The sequence below is a fragment of the Dermochelys coriacea genome, chromosome 8 (assembly GCF_009764565.3).
Source record: "Dermochelys coriacea isolate rDerCor1 chromosome 8, rDerCor1.pri.v4, whole genome shotgun sequence".
NCBI classification, from domain to species: Eukaryota; Metazoa; Chordata; order Testudines; family Dermochelyidae; genus Dermochelys; species Dermochelys coriacea.
This window is the reverse complement of record NC_050075.1, coordinates 22,079,117-22,096,263: the sequence shown is the minus strand read 5'-3', so window position 1 is coordinate 22,096,263 and position 17,147 is coordinate 22,079,117. Positions and strand designations below refer to the sequence as shown.

General features: G+C 53.2%; 1 protein-coding gene across 4 annotated transcripts in view; it reads right to left on the bottom strand.

Annotated features, from left to right (window-relative positions):
* AFAP1L1 (actin filament associated protein 1 like 1) overlaps nucleotides 1-17,147 on the bottom strand; it is a 57,083-nt gene that overhangs the window by 13,640 nt on the left and 26,296 nt on the right. For 2 of the 4 annotated variants that reach the window (XM_038411939.2, XM_043520163.1), the window contains exons 2-10: nucleotides 8,997-9,125; nucleotides 7,205-7,288; nucleotides 6,509-6,606; nucleotides 5,980-6,106; nucleotides 4,615-4,713; nucleotides 3,536-3,747; nucleotides 2,540-2,719; nucleotides 919-1,014; nucleotides 386-470 (exon numbers count right to left, since the gene is read on the bottom strand). In XM_038411939.2, the coding sequence (XP_038267867.1) occupies nucleotides 386-470; nucleotides 919-1,014; nucleotides 2,540-2,719; nucleotides 3,536-3,747; nucleotides 4,615-4,713; nucleotides 5,980-6,106; nucleotides 6,509-6,606; nucleotides 7,205-7,288; nucleotides 8,997-9,125 (1,110 nt within the window). The remainder of the gene's footprint in view (nucleotides 1-385; nucleotides 471-918; nucleotides 1,015-2,539; nucleotides 2,720-3,535; nucleotides 3,748-4,614; nucleotides 4,714-5,979; nucleotides 6,107-6,508; nucleotides 6,607-7,204; nucleotides 7,289-8,996; nucleotides 9,126-17,147) is intronic. The other 2 variants (XM_038411940.2, XM_043520164.1) reach the window with 1 other exon arrangement.

The window sequence follows — 17,147 nt, the reverse complement described above, 5'->3', positions numbered from 1 at the left end:
GACAGTGGCAAGGAGGGGAGGGCAGAGTGGGAAGAGATACACTGATGGGGAAAGAGCAGGACATCCCCATCCCAAGCAACTGTTGCACTTCAGAGGACCGGCGCATGGAGCCAGGGGCAGATTATAGGCAGAGGATGTAAATATTCCTCCATGGCAGGGGCTTTAGCAACTCCAGCACATGCAGCAGGGCCGCATGGCAGTGCGGCGAAGCTGTGCCAGCAGGCGTGCCCCCTTCCTACCTCCCTGCAGCAGGCGGCTTATTGAGACAACTGCAGAGAGGTGATGAGGTGGGAGGATGCTTTCTGCAGTGGGGTGGACCCTCCCCTCCCCACAGCAGTGCCAGCTCATGGGCCCACAATGGTCAGAGCAGGGCTGGGGCTCTCACCGTGCTTCCTTCGGCTCATGGGGGTGCAGTTCTCTCCTGCTGCCGCGCTGTCCGAGTCAGACGCCTGTTTGTCTTGTGATAACCTCTGCAGGGAGGAGAGCAGGCGTCCGTTTCAGTGCAGTTCCTCTCCCCATCCCTTCCTCCCGCACGAGTCCCCATGGCTTTTAACCACTTCAATGCCTCACTGAGTGACCATCCCTGACCGGAGTTCTGCGAGTCTGGCAAAGGTCAGTGTCCAGCCTAGCTCCTGATAGCCCCACCCTAGGCAGGGGGACAGGAAAGGGCATATGCCCCACCCCTATCTCCATTCCAGGGTGGCTGGGGAGGTGGTCTTGGCTCTTTGTCGCCCATTGAAGGGAGTCCCCTTCTGCTATCATAGGGGGTGCCACAGAAGGGCCATGCAAACATTGGGAGCAAGGCTGATCTTGTAGAACCAGAAACCCAGCCTTCAGCTGCCTGATTCCTGTCAGTTTAGTCACTGTTCCCTTCTGCTGTGTGTCACTAACCCCCAGGGGAGAGACAGAACAGGACACCTTGTCAAGGTCCATCTTGCAATGCAGCACAGGGGATGTAGGGGCTTCAGTCCCACCTGTTCCTCCTCCACTGGCACTGCTCCCTTCCTTTATCACCTGTGGAGACAGACCACTCAGCACCGGCCTCTCAGGACCCATTGGGAGCGACTGAGCCCCAAGTCGTTACTCCAGTAACAGGGGAGCTCTGACCACACAGTTTGACCCAACCACAAACAAACAGCATTTTGCTGTAGCTATTTATGAATTATCCCTTCCTGGAATGATTGATCCAGTTCCCTGCTGCCTTCCAGAGGGGACAAAGCAGCATGTTGCACCCTGCAAAGCTCCCTTTGGAGCAGGATCTTCTTAAAACTCCCTCCACAAAGTCCTGTTTGAGATAATAAATGGTTTGGCCGTTAAAAAGGTTTAGGGGCATTTAACGAGGACTCAGACTACAGTCACAAAGGCCCCTTAGGTTCCAGCTAGCTGATCTGGGAGGCTTTGGCCATCTCCTACAGGGGATCTGCCCAAGGTACCTATGCAACCCCATCACCATAGATAGCATCTGAGCACCTCACAATCTTATGTACTGATCCCCAGGAAGGCTGTAGCAGAGCAGAGAATTGAGCCTGCATCTCCCGAGTCCCAGAGTAGAGCCTTGACCATCTTTCCTGTGAGGTTGTGGTGAACCTAGGCTCTCTGGGGAGATGGACATGGCATAAGGACAGCCCACCCTACTTCAGCCTTCCTGCGTCCCATCCCTGCCAGCCAGCAAAAGGAGAGGGGTGACGAAAAGCTGCTACAGTCATAATGTGGGCAATAAGGGTGACCAGAACTTCTTGCTAATCTCCACACAGGTTCAGCCTGGGAGAAGTTCTCCCATCCCTCTCCCTCCCCCACATGGCCCTTCACCAAGGCACACGCAGTAGCCAGGCTGGGTAGGGTGGATCTGACAGTACCAGGAGCACTGGAGTGCAGTGTAATGGGGCAGGGGGGGCAGAAATGGGGCAGGCTGGCATCTCAATCTCTCAGCAGTGAAATGCCCCACATCGGCAGATTTGGGGTGGGCAGGGGCTCATAATCCCCAGGAGCAAGATGGTGCTATTTAAACACGCTCCTGTTTCAGGCCTTTACACGCTGCCAGCTCAGAGGCAGATCTGGTGACTTCACTAAACAGCTTCCAAGCTGCACAGTCTCCCACTGGCAGAACAAAGGCAGGAAAAAGAAGGGGGAGGGTAAACAAACAGCTCCCCTCTCCCTTTGCCCATGGGACTCCAGCCTATCACACAGGGAGCGGAAAGGGGCCACGGCTCCCTGGGCCTGGTAGCTCGCCCCAAAGCTGGTGTCCCAGTCTGACAGGAATGATAAAAGATGGATGGAAAATCCCCTTCCCTTCAGAGATAAGGCAGCACTGGAAGCCAGGCCTTTCCCACGAAGGCAGCTAACCTGCCTACCCACTTATGTCAGACAGGGATCACAGGAGCTGGGCCATGTACTGAGATGGCACCAGACCACGGAGGAGGTTCCACCAGAAGGACAAAGGCTGGTCAAATGGGAAAAGGCTGGATTTTGTGTGGAGAGAAAGCCTGTGTGGACAGTGGCGTGGGCTAGGGAGAAAGGCATAAGCTGCAGTAAGAGGTACCTTCAGCCACTCCTCAGCCTGCTCTTTGCTCTGCACTGCCAGCACCAGGGCCTCGGCCCCTGGCAGAGAGAAACGCAGCTCATGCTTCTTGCGGCGCCCGTCCTTGGGCACATAGATGACGCTGCAGGCGCTCAGGGGCACTTCCAGGTGTGGCTGCCGGTCCTTGGAGCTTTTGTAGCACTAAAAGAAATGGAGACAATTGTTTCCCACAGAGTCGAGGCCTGACTGCATCTCCTGCCAGGCTGTGGAGCATGAGCGTGCTAGTACAAAAGGGGTAATATCCCTGCTGAAGCTCTGTCTGTCCTTACACAGGGCTTCATCTAGCGACCTCGTAGTAATTCACAGAGGTGGCACAGTATCATTTTACAGAGCCTCATTTTACAGAGGAGGAAGCTACAGGGGAGTGAATCAGCCAAAGTCACAGAAGGGGCCAGGACCAGAACCCAGGAGTCCCTGCTCACACCACCAGATAACACTCCTTTCCCAGAACCAGGAACAGAACTTGGACAGTCCTGTACCCTACCCTCTGGGCCACACGGTCTCCCAGCTAACTGACCTGCATGATGACTTTACTCATGATGTTTTGCATTAACTTTTTCAGTGACAAATATACAGGGTGAACCCAGATGGCTTCTGGGTAGAGATCTGGACTGTGGGCCTCACGGTATAAATGCTTCCAGGGGTGCTGTTATCCTGCACAGCAGGTATGGATTAGATATGCAACATTGCCATGAAAGGCAGTCTCTGCCCCGCTCACATCCCCATGGAAGACACACCCTTTCATTTACTCAAACAATTCACTGAACATACATGGTTAGGCCACTTGAAAGCAGCAGCTTTGCCAATCCCTGCCTGTCCTTTGGTGCACTTGGCTCACTTGCGCCCTATACACAGGAGGCTCCCCGTTTCTCCAGCCCAGGATCTCTCAGACTCTAGATCGCCCCAAATCGCCTCTAGATCCTGTATCCTGGGTCCCCCCAGAAGCTGAAGTCTCACCAGGAGTTTGTTGTCCTTGATGACCGTCAGCTGCTTGGCCCACTGCCCAAAGCGCTTCTTACGCAACAGGAAGGCACAAATCCTGCAGTCCTTCACCAGGTTCATAGAAGCTTCCTCTGATGGCCATTGGTGTGTCAGCCGCTGGCCCTTCCCATCCTCCTCCTCTTCATCGTATGACTCATAGGAGCTGCTCATCGCATCAGAGTCATTGTCTGGAAGGAAGCAGAGACCCTCCCAGTCACCCCAGGATGCTATTGACAATGGAGCTCCAATGTCCTGCACATGGAGTGGGACTTCAGCCTGGAGGATCACCTTCTCCTAGCAGTGTCTTGAGAGAGAAAGCCTTTGTGTGAAGGGGCGGGGGGGAAATGGAGGATCAAACTCTGGAACGGCAGCAGTTCAACACTAACAATTTCCATTTTCCTCCAGCTCCTATCCAAGTTGCACTAGCATTTCTCTTTATGAAATATGAAAAACATGGAGGGCTCTAAGTCACCTCTTACATTTGACAAACCTCTTTAGATGGAGAGATGCTCTTGGAGAAAATCAATGGCTAGGACATGCAAGAGGCCTGACTGTTTGCTGAGCAGCCTGTGTAAGACCAGCGTACATGTCTGAATTGCTCAGGGACTACTGACCTCCAAGAGATACTCCAGGATGCAGCTCTTTACCCAGGCAGCTGAAGAGACTGGACAAGGAAAGTCCCACCTCTTGGGTTGTGCTAAAGCTTTTCCCAGGGTGCTTGCTGCTGTCTTTGTTTTCATTGCACTGGTACTTTAACTCAAGTCAATGGCTCCCAGAGCAGCAGGTGGGTGCCTCTTATATATGGTTATAAACTGCCAGAAATAGACAGACCCTGGCTCTCTTCCTCGCTCTCCTTGCAACACCTAGAGCGATTCCTGCCTTGAAAGCCACAGAACTACCACTGATGATTACACCACAGGGCTGTGGTCCACACAGACTCTTAGGCTCTGTGTAGGATTCCCCACCCCAATCCATCAGGCTGATGGCTCATCCCCTTTTGGCTCTTTCCCCCTGGTTAGGCACCTGTCTTGAAGAATCTTTGCCCTGGTACCTACAGGAGTTTTTCTGCTCCCCATTCATCCTGGTAACAGGGTAGTTGCTGTCGGCGTCCTCATAGTAGCCATCCTCGATTGAGTTGGGGGGACTGGAGCTATCTGCAGAGAGAGCAAAGGGGGTGAAATTTGTGATGGAGACCCCTGCATAGGGACTGGGATATTAACGGGGCACGTGCGTGGCACAGACACTGGTCACAGGGCCCATCAGAAGGCTGCGCTGAAGCAAGTCATGCCACAGCTTGGAGCTCTCACAGTTGCCAACATGAGCTCAGCAGCAAGACCAAGTGTAATGGATTAGACATGGGTGCAGTATAGCTGGATAGAAGCACAAAGTGGTGGGATAAGGAGAGGGACTTTGTCCACAGGCTAAGCTGAAAAAGCCTCAGCAGCAGAAAGCCTCCCTCCCTTCCTCTGCCAGCTTTCCAGGAGCCACCGGAAAGCCCCACCCACAGGAGGAAGGAGACCAGCTGCCAAGTGACATCGTTTGGGAAAAGCACCCCGCTCCTTTCCTGACATTCCTCCAAGGTCACAGCCACTCCCGGGGAGGCTCAGCGCTCACTCCCCCTTCACATACAGGGTCTGGGAGCTCCCCATCCCATTCCCCTCAGGTTGCCCTTCACACAGGCATGGAGCTCAGCAGCCAGAAGATGAGGGAGCGTTTGAGGGGCTGAATCCTACAGCTGAGAAGACCAAGCAAAACCTCCCACTTTGGGGAAAACTCTTGGTTTCTTCCTTCCCTTGGGGAGTGTTGGAGCCCCAGCTCAAGGGAGCTCAGGGCAGCTGCCCCATATCAGGCCCTGGACAGGACCTCCTTGGGAGCCCAGTAACATCACCCCCAAAGGGGCTGGCAGGTGTTGCTACTGGGTGAAAGATCCCCTTCACTCTCTCTGCACACAGCAGGAGCCAGGACTGGGGCTTTGTTCATTCCAAAAGCCTCAGAGAGACCAGGACTTGATGCAGATCCAAGCCAGCTCCCACTGAACCCTCTGCCCCTTAGCCACCCCCTCTCCCTGCCCTAAGGCATTAGGACTAGCTGTGGAAGAGACTGTCTTGCCTCAGGATCTCAACGTTCCTGGTCACTCAGCCCTGACTGAGGCGTTTCCGGAGGGGTGGGTGCAAACAGCCCCTGGTACCACCACCACATGGGGATGGGAAGGCAGCAGGGACAGGAGTGCTATTGTCCCCACCCCAGGTCATTGCCTTCCCCAAGACAAGCCAGTGAGGTTCTGCCCCCTGTGGGACTCTGGCGAGGGCCCCTTATTTTGATAGGCTGGCATGGGAGCTGCAGAGCCACTGTATAGACATGCCAAGGGCCAGCCCGCTGGGTGTTCTCCAGTCCCCTCCCCACAGGTGCTTCCTGTTTACCAGGGTCGGACTCACTGCGGGAGGTGATGTACTCGGGGGCTTTGCCTGGGCCCAGAGGTAGGGCCTCCTCATAGTAATCTTCAGGTGGGGGGGTCGTGGGAAGCGGTGGAGGAGGGTCCCTAGGAGCCTACAAAGGAGACAGAGAGAGACCAGTGTGAATTAGAGTGAAGGAGCGGGACGGGGCTGAGTTACAGGATGTCCAAGGGGCCATCAACAAGAGCTGTTCCCAAAATGGCAAGAGAAGGGTAACAAGTCTCCTCCCCATCCTCCTGGATCTGTGGGTGTCTCTCCCTGTCCAAGAGGTTACCAAACCCAGAGCCCAGCCCCTCCCGCTTTTGCTGTCTGCTTCCACCCACTCAAAGCAGGCAGGGACTGTGGCTTGAGAAGTCCCAGCCCAGCCACCCAGGAGTTCACTGCCATAGTCACGTTCCAATCCAATTGCCTCCAATTCTTGTCCTTTCACTACCACATGACTGTGACAGGGCCCAAGGACCTGTGGGGATGGAGATTTTGAGGTTGCTGGACTCACATTTTTAGATGGATGGCTCCTTGTGAGCTCCAAGCCAATGCCCTCACTGGTGTCCCCATCGTCCTCCTGCATATCCTGGAGATCCCGCAGGTCACAGTCTGGAGGGGGGTTAGAGAAGAGATGCTAAGCCAAGCTATGATGCCAGGGACAGGGCTCCCCAGACCGATCTTCAAGGAAGGCCTTTCTCTTCCTCAGTGCTATATACACTGACCACCCCCAGCCCACACCAGAATTAGCCTGTTGTCACAAGAACGTCATTTATACTCCACTTCACACCACATCATCATCTTCCCAAGCGGAACAAGTTTCTATAGGCGCGTTCATATTTGGGTGCCCCAAAGTGAGCTAGATATTAGGGGGATGAAGGAACTGCCTAGACCGGTGTGACAGCAATGGGATCATACCCCGCTTCGGGCAGTGGATCTGGTTTTATTGGCGCTGTGAATGTTCCCACTACACCAAGGTTACATTGTGCTCTTTCCATCCCTGCCCTGGGAGCGATCACCTGGGCAGCCAACAAAGAGGGGCTAGAGCCCCTGAGGGAGTCAGCCCTCTGCCTGGAGTTGCGGGAGTTGAGCTCTCAACCTTGTAGGCTGGAGGGATAGCTAGAAGTCACAGCAGTTCAGCTGCATGGCCAGCGAGGTGTGGAGGGGAGGGGTCTCCAGACCAGTGATGAGCTGGCTGAGTTGTACGTACCGAACTCTTCAAAGAGGGACTCCACGAAGCTGGTGCTGTTCTGCAGGGCCGCTGTGTTGGCATACATGTAGTCCAGAGCCTTCCCTGGGAAGGAGAAAAGACGTTACCGCTGTTGGGGAGGAGCAGAGTCTACTTCTGACTGCAGGGGCAGGGCAGGATGGCATGGCCAGCACAGGGATCTCTTTGTTGGACCCCACTCATCAAATGGGCACATGCCCAGCTCCCCAAGAGACCACCACAGCCATAGGGGCACCCAGCCCAGCTAATCAGACTGCGCATGCTCATGTGAGGCACCCCTCATGAGGACACCGGGTTCCCAAGGACAGCAGCCCGAGGGAGGGGAGAGCAGCAGGGAGGTGGCTGGCGGAGGACTGGGAGTGCACAGAACGACACAGAGCAAGGATAAGGAAGCAGAGGGGGGAAAAATCTAAAACTCTCCATCCCACTGAAGGTCATTTCAGAGGGTCCCACAGGGATAACTTTCACTCTGTCATGGGGAGGAGGCGGCCCTCCAGGTGTGAGGCTGGTTGGGATTTCCATGAAAATCAGCAGAAACTGCCAGCAGGAAGGCCAGTGGGAACGAGTGTTTCCACAGGAAATGCAGAGCAATTTCAGTCCAGTCACAACAATTCCCTTCCCTGGGCTGGGCCTGTTGGCACAGGAGCTGCCGGTGTCAGCGTGCAGCAGCGTGCCAGGAGGCCTGACGTACACCTGCTGCGTAACTCGGGCGCCCGACAGCTGGGGAAAGGGGAAAAGAGGTCTCATGGGGGCCCTGCTGCGGCAGGGGTGTGCCAGGATTTGCCAAGGAGTAGCGCCAAAGGCCGACCCGAGCAAGCGCTTCAGCCGAGGGTATGGAGACACGTCGCACCGAAACCAGAGAACTTTCCATCCCAGAGCACCTACAGCTCCCATCGCACGGTAGGTGAAACCGTATAAATACGGCGAGTTCGCCGGTATCCAGAAGGCTTGGATAAATCAAAAGGGTAGAGCAGTGGGATCTTGCCAGCTATTGTTTAAGGCCGGTATCTCTGCTACTCAAGGTCAACTGGAGGACTCTTTCTTTGCATAAAAAAACCACCAGAGGGAGTCATGCGCCTCATCAATAAAGGGGTCTGATATGCAGCCAAGCAATAAATGACTCTCTAGGGAGAGATCCAAGGGCTGGGCGCTCCACCTTCCTGGCTGAATGCTCTGCCTGATGAGCTAGAGAAGAGCCAATGCTAGTTCATTCATGCCTCACCTCAGTCTTCTGCATCCCCATTTTATATTCACTGCACTGGGTGAAGGAAAAGGCAGTTTCTACGGCTGCTCCAAATTACCTGGCTGCTGCAGAAGAGTCCAGTCCTGAACTACAACCTCCCTCTGACCCCAGCCAGGAGATCGCAATGTCTGTTTGCCATGGACAGTCCTTGGCCGAGACAAGCTTTTCTCCTCCCCAGCTCCGCGGACAGATCTGTGAATCCCCCAGGATGGAGATAGGCTGCAGGAGTGAGGGCCTGGGAGCTGCCTACAGGCACGCTTTACCCCAAAGCACCAAGACGGGTTCTGACATCTAGTCTAATTTAGAACCAGGCTTTTCCATCCAGGGCATCCTCCAAAACGTAATGCTGTAACAGCAAGCGCACTGCACTGAGGCTGTGCAGACTCGAGGTACGACGCTGCCCCCTGGATCTGAGGCAGGGGCAGAGCCTCCTTTGTAAATCCAGTTAAACCTCAGGGCAGTCCTGGAGAGAAAAGTGGGGGGAGAAGAAGCTGAGGGTGGGTAGAGTAGGGGCAAGGAGAGCTTACTGACCTGCAGGGGGCTGCAGCTTCTGCAGGATAGTGGAGACGGCTAGTTTCTTCTCCATGGTGGTAGTGCTCAGGTATTCATGATCCAGCAACTTGAGCAGCAAGCTGAGCTCCGGGAGGAGCTGCTCCAGCACTGGGGAAAGCAGCAGAGAGAACAGAAGTCAGGGAGCCAGCTGGGGAGGAGAGAACAAGATGATCCAGGCTGAGGGGTTTGGGCTACTATAGAGGCTGGAGGGGAAAAAGCAGCTTGGGGCAGGGATTCTGTGTTTTGAGTTTGTCCAGCGCCTAGCACGATGGGGCCCTGGTCTGTGATTGGGGCTCCTACGTGCTACGGTGATACAAATAACAAAAACACACACCACCACCTACTGAGTGTTTTGACAGAGATATAGCAGAGCCTATGAGGGAACTGGAGACACAATAACTCCATTTCCGGCTGCTCCCACAGGAGGGCACCCACACTGTCAGGTCATCTGATCATCGCCTGCAGGCAGGGGACCCTGCTCACTGCTTTTGGACGCCCTCTCGGGGGTCATTTACATACTGGTTTGGAGCCAGGGTCCATTTTTCAGACCCCCTGAGGTTTGGGGCCAAAGGGGACGTCAGATAGTTTCCAGTAAACTAAACACACTTAACCCAGAACTAAAACACATTGTGCATGTACAAGCAGAAGCAACTGCAGGTGAAGAGCAAAGGGGAAGATGGGCGAGCAGAGACTAAGGGTACGTCTACACTATGAAATTAGGTCGAATTTATAGAAGTTGATTTTTTAGAAAGATTTTACACAGTCAGTTGCATGTGTCCCCACACTAATGCACTAAGCGCGTTAAGTCGGCGGTGCGCGTCCACAGTACTGAGGCTAGCGTCAACTTTCGGAGCGTTGCACTGTGAGTAGCTATCCCACAGTTCCTGCAGTCTCCGCCACCCATTGGAATTCTGGGTTAAGCTCCCAATGCCTGATGGGGCAAAAACATTGTCGCGGGTGGTTTTGGGTACATGGTCATCAGTTGCCCCTCCCTCCATGAAAGCAATGGCAGACAATCGTTTCATGCCTTTTTTTCCATGCGGGCGCCATACTGCTTTCAGCAGATGGTGCAGTAGGACTGCTAACGGTCGTCATCGAACCACTGCTTCCGTTGCCACTCTGCTCTCCTGGTGGTCTCGCAGGGCCGCTTCTACTGCAACTCTACTTGTCTGCTCTTGTCTCGTCATAACATGGCAAGCGTGCAGCCCGCTCAGCTGTTGTGTCCTGGCAGCAGATGGTGCAGTAGGTCTGCAAACCATTGTCATTGAATGACCGCTTCCGCTGCCACTCTGCTCTCCTGCAGACGCCATAACACGGCAAGCCTGGAGCCTGCTCAGATCACTGCGGCAATTAAGAGCCTTGTAAACACCTCACGCATTATCAGGCAGTATCTGAGGTACCAGAACCTGCAAAAGCAGGCGAGGAGGCGATGGCAGCATGGTGACGAAAGTGATGAGGACATGGACACAGACTTCTCTCAAAGCACAGGTCCCAGCAATTTGGTCATCCTAGCGGCCATGGGCCGGCTCATGCCAGGGAACGCTGATTCTTGGCCCGTAAAACAAGCACAGACTGGTGGGACCGGATAGTGTTGTGGGTCTGGGATGATTCCCAGTGGCTGTGAAACTTTCGCATGCATAAGGGAACTTTCATGGAACTTTATGACTTGCTTTCCCCTGCCCTGAAGTGCAAGAATACCAAGATGAGAGCATCCCTCACAGTTCACAAGTGAGTGGCGATAGCCCTCTGGAAGCTTGCAACGCCAGACAGCTACCGGTCAGTTGGGAATCAATTTGGAGTGGGCAAATCTACTGTGGGGGCTGCTGTGATCCAAGTAGCCAACGCAATCATTGAGCTGCTGCTATCAAGGGAAGTGACTCTGGGTAATGTGCAGGTCATAGTGGATGGTTTTGCTGCAATGGGATTCCCTAACTGTGGTGGGGCAACAGGCGGAACGCATATCCCTATCTTGGGACCAGACCACCAAGGCAGCCAGTACATAAACCGAAAGGGGTACTTTTCAATGGTACTGCAAGCACTGGTGGATCACAAGGGATGTTTCACCAACATCAATGTGGGATGGCCGGGAAAGGTACATGATGCTCACATCTTCAGGAACTCTGGTCTGTATGAACAACTGCAGCAAGGAACTTACTTTCCAGACCAGAAAATAACCTTTGGGGATGTTGAAATGCCTATAGTTATCTTTGGGGACCCAGCCTACCCCTTAATGCCATGGATCATGAAGCAATACACAAGCACCCTGGACAGTAGTCAGGAGCTGTTCAACTATAGGCTGAGCAAGTGCAGAATGGTGGTAGAATGTGCATTTGGACGTTTAAAAGCATGCTGGTGCAGTTTACTGACTCGGTTAGACCTCCGTGAAACCAATATTCCCATTGTTATTACTGCTTGCTGCGTGCTCCACAATATCTGAGAGAGTAAGAGGGAGATGTTTATGGCAGGGTGGGAAGTTAAGGCAAATAGCCTGGCCGCTGATTACATGCAGCCAGACACCAGGGCGGTTAGAAGAGCACAACCGGGCATGCTGCACATCAGAGAAGCTTTGAAAACCAGTTTCATGGCTGACTAGGCTACGGTGTGACAGTTCTGTTTGTTTCTTCTTGATGAAAACCTGCCCCCTTGGTTCACTTTATTTCCCTGTAAGCCAACTGCCCTCCCCTCCCTGCTTTGATCACCACTTGCAGAGGCAATAGAGAGTCATTGTTGTTGCAAATTCATGGATTCTTTATTAATTCGTCACATAAATGGGGGATAACTGCCAAGGTAGCCTGGGAGGGGTGGGGGAGGAGAGAAGGACAAGGCCACACTGCACTTCAAAACTTGTTGAATGCCAGCCTTCTGTTGCTTGGGCAGTCCTCTGGGGTGGAGTGGTTGGGTGCCTGGAGCCCCAACCCGTGTTCTTGGGGATCTGGGTGAGGAGGTTATGGAACTTGGGGAGGAGGGCGGTTGGTTACACAGGGGCTTCAGTAGCCATCTGTGCCTTTCCTGAATCTCAACCATATGCCAGAGCATACCAGTTTGATCCTCCAGTAGCCTCAGCATTGCATCCTGCCTCCTCTCATCATGCTGCTGCCACCTTTCCTCTTGATCCCGCCACCTGTCCTTGTGTTTATTTTGTGCTTTCCTGGATTCTGCCATTGTCTGCCTCCACGCATTCTGCGGGGCTTTCAGTTTGGGTGGACTGCATGAGAACATTTCATCATTGCGAGTGCATTTTTTTCATCTTGTTATCTGTGCTAGCCTCTGGGATGGAGATGCTAGTGGCAGCGTTGAAACATTTGCAGCTGCATGAGGAAAAATAAAAGGAGATGGTAAAATTGAAAAAAAAAAAAAAGACACATTGGCCATTTAAAAAGGAGGGGCTGATGTTTTTGGGTTAACATGCACCACAAACCCAACTAACCCCCACACACACCCAATTCTCTGGGATGATCGCTTCACCCCTCCCCCCACCACATGGCTAACAGCAGGGATGATTTCTTTTCAGCCACAGGCAAACAGCCCAGCAGGAACGGCCACTCTGAATGTCCCCTTAATAAGATTCCCCTATTTCAACCAGGTGACCATGAATGATATCACTCTCCTGAGGATAACACAGAGAGATAAAGAATGGATGTTGCTTGAATGCCAGCAAACACCGGGACCAAATGCTGCCATGCTTTCTTATGCAATGATTCCAGACTACGTGCTACTGGCCTGCCATGGTAAAGTGTTCTACCATGAAGGATGCAATAAGGCTACCCTCCCTAGAAACCTTTTGCAAAGACTTTGGGAGTACCTCCAGGACAGCTTCATTGAAATGTCCCTGGAGGATTTCCGCTCCATCCCCAGACATATTAACAGACTTTTCCAGTAGCTGTACTGGCTGCAAATGCATTCCAAGTCTTCAGGGCAAATCATTAAACATGCTTGCTTTTAAACCGTGTATTATATTTACAAAGGTACACTCACCAAAGGTGCCTTCTCTGCCTTGAAGGTCTAGGAGCTCGGGTTGGGAGGGTACTGGCTCCAGGGTGATGAACAGTTCCTGGCTGTCGGGGAGAATGGTTTCTCCGCTTGTCTGGTGTGCGCTATCATCTTCCTTGTCCCCAAAATCCTCATCCTTGTTGCGTGAGACTCCCTTGCAGGAGCCAACGTACAGGTGTGGGGTAGTTGTAGGGGCACCCCCTAGAATTGCATGCAGCTCATCAGAGAAGCGGCGTGTCTAGGGCTCTGACCCTTAGCGGGCATTTGCCTCTTGGGTTTTTTGGTAGGCTTGCCTGAGCTCCTTACGTGTCACAAGGCACTGCTGCGGGTCCCTGTGATAGCCTCTGTCCTTCATGCCCTTGGAGATTTTTTTCAAATATTTTGGCATTTCGTCTTTTGGAACGTTGTTCTGATAGCACGGATTCGTCTCCCCATACAGCGATCAGATCCAGTACCTCCCGTTCAGTCCATGCTGGAGCTCTTTTGCTATTCTGGGACTCCATGGTCACCTCTGCTGATGAGATCTGCATGGTCACCTGTGCTGATCAGCTTGCCATGCTGGCCAAACAGAAAATGAAATTCAAAAGTTCGTGGGGCTTTTCCTATCTACCTGGCCAGTGCAGCCGAGTTGAGAGCACTGTCCAGAGCAGTCACAATGGAGCACTGAGATAGCTCCCGGAAGCCAATACCATCTAATTGCGTCCACACTAACCCAAATTCGACCCGGCAATGTCGATTTCAGCGCTAATCCCCTCGTCGGGGAGGAGTACAGAAATAGATTTTAAGAGCTCATTAAGTCGACAAAAATGGCTTTGTTGTGTGGACGGGTGCAGGGTTAAATCGATCTAACGCTGCTAAAGTTGACCTAAACTCGTAGTGTAGACCAGGGCTAAGGGTGTGTCTACACTGCCCATGTCACGTGTGCAGTGTAGTCACGCTTTATCGCCGGGGGAGAGCTCTCCCAGCTATAAAAAGATAGCCGCCCCAAACGATTAATCCTGGCGATTAAGCGCTGTCTATACTGGTGCTTTTCAGCGCGAAACCTTTTGTCACTCAGGGGGGTGTTTAATCACACCCCTGAATGACACAAGTTTTAGCGCTGAAAGTGGCAGTGTAGACACAGCCCGAGCCTTGAGACTGAGCAGGTCTTAACCTGACACCCAGCTGCCAATAAGAATGGTGTCAAGAATGTTATTTCCCCCTATTCTTTGACCCAAACTTCAATTCCTATCACGGTTTTTTTAAATAACCCCCTTCCCTGCAAGTTTGGGAATTACGTTCCTTATATTTTCTTTTTCCTCCCATCAGGCATGGACACAGCACTGTTATTGGAGGGTAGCTCTTGGGTGCTGGAAGCCAGTTTCAGAGAAAGAGCATGGGAACAAATGTTTTGAAATCAGAGCTTCCAAAGGACCTTGCAGGCCTAGCATTCTGCGCCTTCCGACTTTGGTGCAGAGAGGGGCTGCTTCAAAGAGTTGCACATGATTGGTGTCATTTTAAACTGGTTCAGGAGCCCTTTTTCTTTGTGGCTTCTGCTTCAACAAGGCCAGCTGGCCAGAGACCCCTCAAGCCGCCTCTGGGCTCCTGCAGCTTTTCACACCCCTGCATGGAACGCAGCAAAAGCCAGCTGGTATCGTCAGAGGTGCTAAAAATCAAGCTGCTGCTACAGAGCAGGGAGGGAGAGAGATAATAGGGGCTGAAGGGTGGGTTGACATTGTGCAGAGCACCCTTTGTCATCCAGAGAGCGGCTGCTCTCCCGTCCAGACACCTCTTGGACAATGTTCACTGTGCAAACACACACATACAGACTCTTCAGACCTTGTGTCACAGGCAGGAGACAGCTGGCCACCTGCAGAGCTCACTCAGGAACACTGGCCTATCAGATCACTATTCAAATGGCTCAGCAGGGCATTCCTCAACTTCTGAGCGGCATATAATACAGTGCCCTTGTCTATTATTGATCACCCATATTACCATAGAGCAGAGGTAGGCAAACTATGGCCCACAGGTCACATCTGGCTTGCGGGACCATCCTGCCCGGCCCCTGGGTTCCTGGCCCGGGAGGCTAGCCCCTGCTGCCCCTCTTCCCCCGCAGCTACACAGTCACGCGGGCAGCGCTCTGGGCGGCAGGGCTGTGCGCTCATGCAGGGCATGCTGCTCCGAGTGTCATGGTAAGGGGCCGGTGGGTTGGATAAGGGGCAGCGGGTCCTGGGGGGCAGTCAGGGGACAGTTGGATAGGAGGTGGGGCAGTCAGGGGACAAGGAGCAGAGAGGGTCTGGATAGGGGGTGGGGTCCCAGGGGGGCGGTTAGGGGTGGGGGTCCTGGGAGGGGGCAGTCAGGGGACAAGGAGCGGTGGGGGGGGGGGTTGGATGGATCAGGGGTTCTGAGGGGGGCAGTCAGGCGGCAGGAAGTGGGAGAGGCGGATAGGGGGCTGGGGCACAGCCTTCCCTACCTAGCCCTCCATACAGTTTTGCACCCCAAATGTGGCCCACCCAAAAAGTTTGCCCACCCCTGCCATAGAGCCTAATGGTCCCAGCCAGTGTGGGGCCCCATTGCGTCACCTACTGTACAGACAGACAACCCGTGCCCCAACGGGCTCACAGTATTCTTGAATACCTACAGGAGGCCTCCAGGAGAGCTGACAATGCAGCATAGACTCGAGTGCCAGCAGCACACAGAAGACTCTCCGCTCTATAGTCTGTGTGTCAAATGGGAACTGCACCATGGCCTAGTTTTCTTCATGCCTGGCCCAAGTCAGCAGCTAGGTGAAGAGCAGCTGGCTAAAGCGGATCCTAGGCAATATTGGGGGGCAGGGGGAGGTTACTAGCTAGATCAAAACACAAACAAACTGCTACACAGAACTTGCCTCCACTCTAGGTTTGTCTTGGCTAGGTTTTAAAGGCGACGCTGTTAGTAACATGGCCTAGTGGAGACAGGGGACGACACTGCCCCGTCTCCATCAGGCATTTGGGTATGTCTGCACAGCAGATGAAGGCGCGACTAGCGCCGACAGGCACAGCCCTCAATCTAGCTAGCACCAACAGCAAAAGCGGGGAAAACGCAGCAGCACAGGGCAGCAAGTAGGAGTACAGGCTTGCTGGGGACTTGCGGTAAATACTCAGGTTGTGAGCCCATGCTGAAACCTGTGCCACCACATCTGCACTACTCCTGTCGGTTGCACTAGCTAGATGCCCAGGCTGGTGTCAATGCCTACCTGTGCTACAATCACACTTTCACTGGTGGTGTAGAAGTACCCGTCGAATGTGTGAAAAAGTGCCAGCTAACCCTGCACTTTTAAATCTTACTGATAGCAAGCCTACAACATCCCCTTCTTTTGAGGGCATCTGCCCTCAGACTGGCAAGTCACTACACTGCTCAGTGCTACTGGATACCCAAATAACCATGTGGTGAAACGGGTCCACTTCTGTCTGCACCTGATGAGAAGATTGCAACCCCTCCTACAAGACACAGGCCTGGCTACCTTGATCTATGCATTCATGACTTCTGCTTGATTATTGAAATTCATAGCTAGGAACAAAGCACTGGGTCCCAAAAGAGATTCCAGCTGAAACAAAACATGGCAGCCTGTCTGCTTAGCGATACAGATTGGCGTGAACTTGCTCCTGGCACTGGCTCCCTATTGAATTCAGAGCCCAGTTCCAGGTCTATCTTCTGTTATCCAAAGCTCTCCATGGAATTGGCCCAACTACCCGAGAGATTGCCTCTCTGCCTATGGCCTCAGCCTCCAATGGCAGTAATGTTCCGCTGGAACCGTGAACCTGTTGACCCTCAGATTAGTCCAGGAGGCAGACTGGACTTGGACTATGGCCACAAAGTATAAGAATGACCACAGAACTAACCACTTCCACAAGTGAATGCAAGACTCATTTCTTCAACTTAGCTTTCCCGCTCTTTCCCACAGGCTGGGAAGAAAGAGACCGTTATTTCTGGTTGGAGGGACTTGGAGGTGCTCAGACAATGTGCTGAGTTATGTGGGGATGGAGGTGGGGAAAGGAAATCTATGAATCTAGATAGCGAGCTACATTCCAATAAGCAGGTGTCCACCACATAGCTGTTAACCCAATTCCTTACTTGAATTCCCATCTCCATGCATCCCACGGCAGACAATACCCTAAACAA